This window comes from Pholis gunnellus (assembly GCF_910591455.1).
Source record: "Pholis gunnellus genome assembly, chromosome: 13".
Classification (NCBI taxonomy): Eukaryota; Metazoa; Chordata; class Actinopteri; order Perciformes; family Pholidae; genus Pholis; species Pholis gunnellus.
The window spans coordinates 6,548,794-6,559,949 of NC_136540.1; the positions used below are offsets into that span (position 1 = coordinate 6,548,794).

Sequence of the window (11,156 nt, forward strand, 5' to 3'; positions counted from 1 at the left end):
TAATGTGTCCTGTAGAAAAAAAGACTGATATACATTATGTCATATAACAAGAATACAGAGAGTGGTGATGTAGATCACTTGCTTCATTTGATATATACATGCAGAAACATTTCAGAAATGTTTATGTGCTGAAGTGACTAGGGAAGCAAATCACATAAATAACAAACTGTATCAATTTCACAGTGCAGGAGGAAGTATACAAATGATTTACTTCAGTAAAATAAATACCACGGTACACTCCAAAACAAGTAAAAGTCCTTTAAAAGGGCATTTTTACATACAAGAAGGAAATCATAGAAGGTATAATACTGTTTGTATTATACCATCACATTATAGGGTCATTATTTTTGATGTATTAATAATAATATTTGATGTATCAAGATGGAGCTAAATTCAAACTGATCGTATGTCCTGTATGTAAAATCTCAATTTGAAAAGTATAACTCCTAAATAAATGTACTGAACAGAAAAGAACATTTTTCTCTCTGAAATGTGGCGTTAATACTTAATTAGAGTCAGATTAAAGTACAAGTAGACCTAACTTTACCTCAAAATTGTACTATAATACACACACATATATATATATATATATATATATATATATATACTGTAATTTTCTACAGGGCATATTAACCATACTCCTATTATTATAATTAGAAAATAACAATATTTACAGCAACAGCAAAACAATTGAAATGCAGTGCAACACTATAATCAGCTTTGCGATGTGTCAGTTAGTGCAACTTGTTGCCATGGCAATTTGTAAACTTCAAGGTGCAGTCACTCTTCTGCTGCCTGTTGTTAGACTACAGACTACACGCTGCAGCACTGAAGCTGTTGTTTCCTCGCTTTGTTCTCAAGATCTTTAACTAAACCTGTGAGAAATAAAATATGTTTACAAATCTACTGCAAGCTAGCATAAGGGGCTAATGCACAGAATACACAGCTAGCCTACAGTCTACTGACAGGATACTGCAATTATTAGGAATATTCAGCCCTGTCGTAAAACCAGTTGTGAGACAGTAAACATACATTACCTGCGAGGTTGTAGGAGCTTTATAACAGGAATACAAGCAGTATAGGGTGTCCTCCTCCTCCGGGACATTGCTTTAATCCTCTAACAAAGATTATCTGGGTCAGTCTGCAAGTCAAGATAGACACATGGCCCATATGGACAGCTAACTAGCTGTTAGGTGTCCACTTGACCTGCCACAGCTCTGTGGTCTCTCTTATGAAGTAAGTAGGCTGGAGATAAATAAATATTGGTCAGTTGTGGTGAAGCCTGACCGGAGCGGCTTCTGAAGTGGTAGGAGGCAGACACGAAGAGACTTTGTTCCGATAACAAAAGGTGTTTTATTAACAAAAGTGCCCTGCTACAAGTGTAACCAAACATATAAACAAACTTAACTTAGCGTAACTGAATAAACTCAACTCATCATAAAGTAACATAATCACGTGCACACAGCTACACACTGATCTTCCTTTCTCCCCCTGATCAGTCAAAGTCATCTCCTTATTTAGAGCCTCCTATCAGCAGGATCTAATTCCTACCATGAGTGCAGGTGACACCAATTACTGACTCGAATAGTTAACAGACAAAAGCTCTACCTTACAGCACCCCTTTAGGTAGCCAACAATTTTATATGGTTTACAATTTGCTATACACTCACAACAATGTAAAACAGATTACAACTAACCTACACACCTGTACCTACTCTACTCCCCCCCATACTTGGTCTGACCCAATGAAACCACTGATGACATCATCCAGTGTATAAATAGAGGAAATGGTTGGGTGCCTCCCCCTTTAGCCTCTGGAACACATGGTGGGTATGGTAAACAAACAATTGACAAGCATGGTTAGATGTATAGATGAATGTAATATGGGGACACATGGTGTGTTCTCACCTACTTTGTCACATCAGTTAATTGATACAAGAATACATGTCAGTTTGTTTGCCTTTTCTTCAGTCACAATCTCCATTACCAGGCCCCTCCATTGACCTGTTTTTCCATTCACCAGATGTCCTCAGGTCTTCTCCTCTGTTCCACATCACCTGACTGCCACACCCACCCACACACCTGCATCCACCTCTCCTAACGGCTCTGCCGGGCCTTTCCCCCACACACCTTCACACCTGCATCCCCCAGTAAACCACCTGCTCCCCTAATGCCGACATGACTTTATTTCTACTAAATTTATTTATTTATTTTTGGATTTCTATCTCTATTTGCTGATTAGGTAGCGGGTTGTCTGCACAATTCGGATAAACATTTTGCCATCAATATACTTCCATAATAAACCTAACTCTGCTCTTGCAAATCCACACCTGTGTGCTGTCGTGGCAATTTTGTAATCCCACTCTGACAATGAGGAATAAACATGTTTTATTGTCACCCTTTATTGCTCAGAGCCTGGCACACAGGACAAGTGAGCGGTTGTTCTTTCTCTTATATAGCTACTATGGCTTGGTCATCCCCCTCTGGTTGCTTCTTTTAATAAGTAACTTGCATTTCCTTCATATAGTCAGGATGCATTCGGTCAGAGGTGATCAGATTCAGCATGATCAAACATAGGGGAAGTAAACATGATTACTTTGTGCACGATCAGACGAACTTCCCTTACAGTGCTCTCACAAGTCAACGTCCAGACTCACTGACCATCTATTTTAGCCTCATCCGCCGAGTCCATTCAAGGGACAGGTCAGAATAGTATCTCCAGCCTAGTGCTTCTCAAATAAATTTGCTTTGCGCATGCTCAAACTTTGTTATACGTATACCGGGTTATGTAATAGTGCCGCTGCTGCCTGCAGCTCGCGTGGTGCGCAGATCTATTGGTCCAGCAGGATACAGACCTAGAGAACAGCAGTTGTGTCCGCGTTAACTTCGCTGACATGCCTCCTGTGAAGCTCGAGGTTTCAGGTGAGCCTCCTCTATTTGGTGTATGTTTTTTACTGTGACGTTACAGACAAAACAGGGCCGTTTATTCACCTGCTGTTGGTTTCGGAGCGCCGTTATTGCAGAACTGGGACATTCTAAGACCCATGTCGGACACGCACATCGCTATCGCTCAAACCTTAACCCCGCATCTTTACATATGTATAGAATAAGGGCTGTTCGGATCTTTCTTCTTATATATGGTATCTGATTTGAATGTGGATGCAGATGCAATGATGGGCGATAAAAGACAGCACAGTTTATGTTTGCAGGACAGGCTGTTCTCCGCTCGGGGGAAACTCCTCTCGTGTCAGGTTTCATTTTGCCGGCTACAAGTAGTTTTAAGGGGGAGAAAATTGCAAAATGTAGCATTGACAATATGCTGTAATTGCAACGTGTACAGCCAAAATGTCGGTAATATCTATAATAGGCTGTATAGAGTCATAACACCGAGCATCATACATTTCCCGGAAGACTCTCGTCTTCTCTACAGATGGTGGGTTAGAACTGAAGGTAAACAATGTTAAACACACACACACTGTGATAAGCAGGGCGTCGCTCACACGTGAAGAGAGAGAAGGCACCTGTAATAGTAATCTTTTTAATATATCAAGTTGCATTACTGATCAACACATCTTGAAAAAAACTAAATATTTCCGCATGTCTCCTTTCATAATGGAGTTTAATGACTGGGTTGCCAAATGGTTTTGTTGACAACTTAAATAAATAGGCTATACTCTCCTTTAAAGGTGCGAATAATTATTTTGTAAAAAAGATTCCTAAAATGACATCTGTTGCTTCTTCGTCGTTTCAAATCATTCCAGCAGAGTTTTCTTCGTTTCATAGGGTATGTGCTTCTTAAGAACAGACAGAATTTGTATGTGAAGATAATACAGACGATACAGCTTTTATTTTGAAAGTAGAAGGAATCCACAGGACCCTATTTGCTCAAATTTAATTTGGATCAAATTGAACTGCTGACTCTGCTCTTGGTACTACTGCCAAATGTGAGACTGAGCAGTTGTATCATTGCCAACAGTATAACTGCCGTTCCCTGGCTGTAACACTGGGGTAAATGTCACTCAGGTCATGGTGACAGTGGAGCTGACTGGTGACGATTATTCAATCAGACTTGAATCTGCCCTACATGTTGGAGCATTTGAGAGTTCTGTGTAAAAGAGTTGTAGAGCAGGTCTGTAAGACAAACGTGCCTACGCAAAAGTGCAGCCAACCATCACAAAGACACGGTGACGTAGTTGTTATTTCTCCCTCTGAGGAACTGACATTTAGTCGTAATTCATTGTAGTGCTGATAAAGCATGTTTACTGCTGAACATGTTCGCCATATTAAATCGTTTTCACGGTCAATGAACAAAAAACTTCATCAGCTTGTTTGTTGATCAGGGGAGGAATCAAAAGAAGATTCACTGATTTATAATTTGGTGCAGTCAAATGCATCGTGTGTTATCTGCCCACACAAAAATGATGGTTGCCTAATAGTTTCATATAGTCAAAAGATGGCCATCTCCCTATTGTCCGTCTGCTTTAGGTACAAATAATATGGGTATCTGAATGTATGTGTTTCCTACAGATGATGCTAAGCCTGTTGACAATGGCATGGCCAGGGAATGCACTACCTCAGCATTAAAGGGACTAGAGACAATTGAACCTCTGGTCCGCTCTGTAAAAGAGACCCCTGAGCCAATCTCCACTGAAGTACAAGGCACCATTCCCTCCTGGATCAATGGCAAACTCCTCCGCAACGGCCCCGGGAAGTTTGAGTTTGGAAACACCCAGTGAGTTGGAAACACCTCAAAGTAATTGCTGCACAACACAAACGGGGGAAAAAAAAGTTTCCAATCAGATGTGATTAAGTCTATAATTCCCCACAGCTACAACCACTGGTTTGATGGCATGGCCATGCTACACCAGTTCAAGATCGACGAAGGAAGGGTGACATACATGAGTCGGTTCCTGCACAGCGACGCCTACAAGAACAACAGCGAGAAGGACCGCATCGTGATGTCAGAATTCGGTACCCTCGCCATGCCCGACCCCTGTAAAAACATCTTCCAGCGCTTCCTGTCTCGCTTTGAGATGATGGGTGAGTCCACTGAATAAGAAGGGATGGAACAAAGTATAAATACATAAAGGAGGAGGGCTCGGGCCAATCAACTGTAGTTGACTCATTGTGCAAGAACGTAGCTTCACTTTCTTTCTATCTTTTTAACTGAGGTATAAATGAAACAGTAAGATCAGGTCAGATGTTTGTACAAACTCTGTCTCGCTGAATTTGTACTGAGGCCAGGGGCGGAGCCTCTAAAGTACTGTGTCTGTAGAGGTTACATAATAACACGTGCAACAGCGGGGGATCAGAAGGGGCATGTGCTGTGCTAAATGTTTCACATTCCCACCAGACTTTTCAGTGTAACTGCGAGCAGCAAAAAGTTTTACTTAGATGTCTGTTAAAAGCCAGTAATCCTGTGTTTCTCTCTTGTTACAGTGCCCACGGACAATGCGAGTGTGAGCTTTGTGAAGTACAAGGGGGACTACTTTGTCAGCACAGAGACCAATTTTATGCATAAAGTGAACCCAGATAACTTAGAAACACTGGAAAAGGTACCAAAAGCAATACATGTCAATATCAAAGTCATTCATTACATGCTACATATTAACGCTGTCTTCTGTCTTTGGTCTTGTAGTCCAGTTACTTCAGCCACAATCATCGTCTTGCCGTCTTTCTCCGCCACATTTTGTAGGTAGACTGGAGCAAATTCATCGCTGTAAATGGAGCCACTGCCCACCCACACTATGACCCTGACGGTACCACCTACAATATGGGCAACTCCTATGGAAGCAAAGGTTAGTCCCATCGTCCACAAGAGTTTACGTAAATCAAGAGCTAAATGATTTGTCTTTCATCCTCCGTTATTAAAAAATATATGATATATATATATATATATATATATATATATATATATATATATATATATATATATATATAACCAAATTATCCTGTCTGTTCCAGGAGCCCTGTACAACATCATCAGAGTGCCTCCTGAGAAGACCGATGCCAAAGACACCCTACAAGGAACCAAAGTACTCTGCTCTATTGTGCCTGCAAACAAGTCCCATCCCTCCTACTACCACAGCTTTGGTAAGCCAGCCCTCCTGGATGTATCATTCGTTAGTGATGTCTGCATCTGTAACACCCCGCTCCCGCTTCCAGCCATGTCCGAGAACTACGTGGTGTTCATCGAGCAGCCGATCAAGATGGACCTGCTGAAGATAGTCACGTGCAAGCTGAGGGGGAAGGCTTTGAGTGACGGCGTCTACTGGGATCCCACGCAGGAGACGGTCTTCCATCTCGTTGACAAGCAATCAGGCGAGGTGGGATGTGACTGTTATGATTTAAATACGCCTACTGTAGGAAACTCGATGGAAAAATCCTGATTTTTGGGGGGGGGGGAGGGGGATCCTCTTGATTTGGATCCCGAGTCATCTAATCGTGTGTTCTGTACTGCAGGTCAGCTCAGTGACGTACCACACCAAAGCCATCTCCACCTTCCATCAGATCAACGCCTTCGAGGAAGATGGATTCCTGATGCTCGACATGTGCTGCTCAGATGACGGCAAAGCCATCAACAACTACCTCATCCAGAACTTACGCAAGTCTGGAGATGCATTAGATGAGGTCAGTATATAATTGCATGAGTCAACACTCTTTTGGACAGTTACTAAAGAAAGAAATCCACCCTGACATGAAGTCAAATAATAAATAACTGCTCAGCATTGTGGGCTTTGTTCATCTTTTCTTTTTTTAGTAATTAATAATTGCTGAATACTTAAGGAAGAATTTTTTTTTTCTGCATTCGGTCTGTATACTTTCAGATCTGTTAATAATCAGTTTGTGTTTTGAAGTGTGCTGTTGCTGTTTACGCCTCCCTTTGCAGCAAGAGACAGAAAGACATACTGTAAGAGAGGAACCCTTTAAATTTCACCCATAATGCATTGTTCCTGTGCGGCGTCGTTCCCAGGTGTACAACACCATGTCCAGGGTGTTCCCGCGGCGTTTTGTTCTTCCCCTTCACGTGACCGGTGAAACCCCGACAGACCAGAACCTGAACACACGGGCCTCCAGTGCAGCGACGTGTGTCAAACTCAGCGAAGACAAGGTGAGTTGTTCACAAATGCGTCCTGACAAGCTCATGTTATATCAGCTACACCTACTTACATGCCATAAAGTAACCGCTAAATATAGAAATATAACAATAAAGTCTGTGGTTTGGGGCATTTATTTTCATAGGTATATATGGAGGACGCACAAAATTAGCAAAGAAAGGAATACACTTCTTCATATCCTTCTAAATGATTTCTTTAATGATTGACTTATACTTATTTAAAATGTGTCAAGTAATTGAGAACACACAGTCACAGAGTAACAAATGTAGTCGCCATTTCCATTTCCAAATTTTTAACCAGCAGGGATGACACCGGTCATATCTTCAAATCAAATCAACGTTTATTTGTCACATACACAATCAGACACAGTACAACGTGTAGTTAAAGTATTGTTTTGCCGAACTCCAGAAGCAACTATGAAATAGGAAAAAAAAACAGAATTAAACAAATGACAGTAAATTAGCCCGTTAGCGCCTCCCTGACCTCAGCAGAGAGAAGAGTCTGTTGTTGGGGTGATGCAGGTCGTCCTGCACGTCCTGGTGTTAATGTCTAGGAGAGCTGAGAGCTCACATCAGATGGCGCGTGCACACGTGCAGGTGTGTAGCACCTGGTGGGTGCAGCCTGAAGGCGTCGGAGGTTGTAAAGACCCTGACAGGCTTTCTTCAAGATGCTAACGTAAGAGAGCCACGATAAATCCTCTGTGATTAAGACGAGGTGTCTTAATCTGTCCACGTTCTCCACCGGCGCCCCGTTGAAGTGTGTTAAAATGAATTCATATCATCAAAAATTCCATTCACATCCACCCACTGGAGCTCGTGTGAACTCACGGAGGCCCGTAGTAAAAACTCTGCTGATCAAAAGTGACAGTTGATCCGGGGTTTTTTTTGTCAACAGGTGTTCTGCCAACACGAGGATCTCCATGGAGACGACCTCCACGAGTACGGCGGCCTGGAGTTCCCTCAGATCAACTACGGGAAACACAACACGCGGCCATACCGTTATTTCTATGGCTGCGGCTTCAGACACCTGGTGGGAGACTCGCTGCTCAAGATGGACCTGAAGGACAAGACGTTCAAGGTGTGTGTGTGTGTGTGTGTGTGTGTGTGTGTGTGTGTGTGTGTGTGTGTGTGTGTGTGTGTGTGTGTGTGTGTGTGTGTGTGTGTGTGTGTGTGTGTGTGTGTGTGTGTGTGTGTGTGTGTGTGTGTGTGTGCGCGCGCGCGCTGTATTTATGGCAACATAAAATCATCCTCGTCATGGAAAATAGCGTACGCAATGCTACATCGTAAGATATTGATTGTATGCTGAAATCTTGATCGACAACAAAATAATACTCCCATTGACAAACAAAAATAAGTTCTAATAGTGAAGATGTTGTTGTTTAGTTGAAGTATAATAATCTACACCAACTACTAAATGAGTAAGTAGTAAAGGTATGATGTGTGTGTGTGTGTGAGCTCAGGTTTGGTACCAGAAGGGTTTCTTCCCGTCGGAGCCTGCGTTTGTGCCGTCGCCTGATGCCGTGGAGGAGGACGATGGCGTCATCCTCTCTGTGGTTCTCACCCCCTCACAGGTAAGACTCAGGAATCGTAGGAGAGTCGACACGACGAGAAGAAAGGTCAGAAGTAAAAGTGCTGGTCACTCTGGTTACATCAGTGTCATTAAGTGCCACTTCATACTATATATATATATATATATATATATATATATATATATATATATACACATACATACATACATACATACATACATACATACATACATACATACATACATACATACATACATACATACATACATACATACATATATACATATATATATATATATATATATATATATATCAGCAGCAGGCCTGTACGTCCTGGTATTAACTGGACACATAACCCATCATCAGTATTCATAAGGGAGATTAAATATGCATTCATGAATTGACACATAATTCATTTGGACTGTTTAAAGGAGATATAAAGCTAAAAATGAAACTGTCGTGATCAATCAGCACTGTGGTCGACTTTGAGAGTGTGCAGAGAAAGTAAAAAATATGACTAAAATAGCAATTAAGATTTCCTACATTCACGTTCTTTAAATGATTCAATTATTTATCCCCTCTTATTTTTAAATAAAGAGCAGCATGTTTCTGCACTGTCCATGTTAATTGCCTCATCGAGCCACTTGTGTCAGACTTGTCTAATAAGATGTTTCGGTCCTCTTTGTTAGTAACTGCAGCGATCTTTTCTCTCAGGATAAAGGAACATTCCTCTTGGTTCTGGACGCAAAGAGCTTTGAAGAACTGGCCAGAGCCTACGTGCCCGTTAACATGGCCTATGGCTTCCACGGTACCTTCGACGCCTCTGCATGAACCTGTTTCTGTTGCACTGTCAAAGTGTGTCTTCAACGAATGTAATACAAAGAGTGCCAAATTCAGCCATAACCATTATAACCACTATATTCCTGATGGTGCAGTGTGGTTTAGTACTTTTCTAAACAGATTTTTGCTTTCTAGTAACATCCAACACGAGGCTAATGGCTTTAAGACTCCTCAAAGATACTCATAATATTTTACAATTATTGTTATAATACCTTTATATCAACCTTAAACTGGTACTCGTGAGTGAATATACTGTAGTGATTTTCAGGTTGGCATGATGCTCCAACCACCAGACCACCACAAGTGTCTAATGAACATTTTCTTTAAAACACATTCTTTTGTTACTCGAACAATGTAATTCTTTTTTACAGAGTTTATACTTGATTTTATACTTATTTGCCAATAAAATATTTAATCTCTGTCTGAGCTGTCAAGTGTGTTTACAAAGTGTGTCTGTGCATCCTTTATAAACAGACAATGTTCAGAATGTTCTTGCATATAAAACTGCTGTTTCATAACTTAATCATTTATATTGCCTCAATATATTATACTGAAAAATAATGGAAAGTAATACATTGTGTTTTGAAGCCACAGATAACTCTAGATGGGTTGTTTTTCTTTTAGGTATAAATCTTATTTTTGACACTAAAATGTATATTATAGTCGATCACTTCAACTTTATTTTCACTTCCTTTGCTGTTTGACCCCAAATTACAATTTTCCTGAACTGCTTCCAATCTTTTCTTTTCCCCCAAATTTACACAGAAAAAAGCTATTTAAAATCAAATTTCATACTATTTTAAGTCAGATTTGGTGTGATATTCTGATGCTCAGAGCAGAACATTGGTTGACATTGTCACAGGCTAAGTGTTAAAACTCAACAGTTAAATAGTTCTTTATTTATCCACAGTAAGCTTAGAAATAGGCCAACAGCCCAGCAGCAGATAATAAACCAATGCAAATATTATATTAATATTTTATTATATTTTTTTCTGAGAATTTACTTTTGCCAATACACTGTAACATACACATGGAGACGGCAGAGGTACTTGGTTTTTCTCATTACGTAACAGATTATTAGCAAAAGTCTTTTAGGTTGGAGACGTGTTATTATTTAGGTTTATTCGAAGGTTTTCTCTGCACATAATACATACTGTATTTATAGTACAGTAATCTTGTCTTTTCACTCTTCACATACATTTTAGTTACATATTTACATTTTGTCAAACACAATGTGCAGTTTTTAAAAATAGTATTCTAAGATTAAGGTTCTATCAACTATTTTACTGGATGGAGAATATCCCCTGAGGATGACATCATATGAATTACTGTATGAATAACCAGCAGACCAATACTAAAAAAGAATCCACACACCATCCACTAGAGGGCAGCACGAGATGCCATTTCAGCCACCGTCGGTCTCACTCTAAATCTGCAGAGTCTGGAAATGAGCATACTTATTTGTTATAACAACTGTAAAGAATAGAAAAATAGAGGCTGAAAGAAAAGGTGTGTCACAACGCTCTATCTTGTTTGTGTGCAATTGGACAACAGGAAGTCCTTGTGTTTGTGAGCAGCAACAATGCGACCTCTCCCGTCTGTGACCGTGGTGCACTCTCTGTATTGTAACCCTCGTCAACAGCAGCCTCCTCTGCTTTCAGCTGCATCAT

General features: G+C 40.6%; 1 protein-coding gene across 2 annotated transcripts; it reads left to right on the forward strand.

Moving 5' to 3' along the window:
• Positions 1 to 2,821: 2,821 nt before the first annotated feature.
• LOC306705518 (carotenoid-cleaving dioxygenase, mitochondrial-like) lies at positions 2,822 to 9,901 on the forward strand. Of its 2 annotated transcripts, XM_079172289.1 has the most exons (12): positions 2,822 to 2,922; positions 4,528 to 4,732; positions 4,829 to 5,040; positions 5,440 to 5,555; positions 5,696 to 5,798; positions 5,965 to 6,093; positions 6,166 to 6,326; positions 6,463 to 6,630; positions 6,974 to 7,111; positions 8,013 to 8,195; positions 8,578 to 8,688; positions 9,361 to 9,901. In XM_079172289.1, the coding sequence occupies exons 1-12, from the start codon at positions 2,895 to 2,897 to the stop codon at positions 9,475 to 9,477; spliced, it is 1,671 nt and encodes a 556-aa protein (XP_079028415.1). In that variant the 5' UTR covers positions 2,822 to 2,894; the 3' UTR covers positions 9,478 to 9,901. The 2 variants fall into 2 exon arrangements, with proteins under 2 accessions (XP_079028415.1, XP_079028416.1); XM_079172290.1 differs by lacking the exon at positions 2,822 to 2,922 and having other exon boundaries at positions 4,607 to 4,732; positions 4,812 to 5,040.
• The last annotated feature ends 1,255 nt before the right edge of the window (positions 9,902 to 11,156 follow it).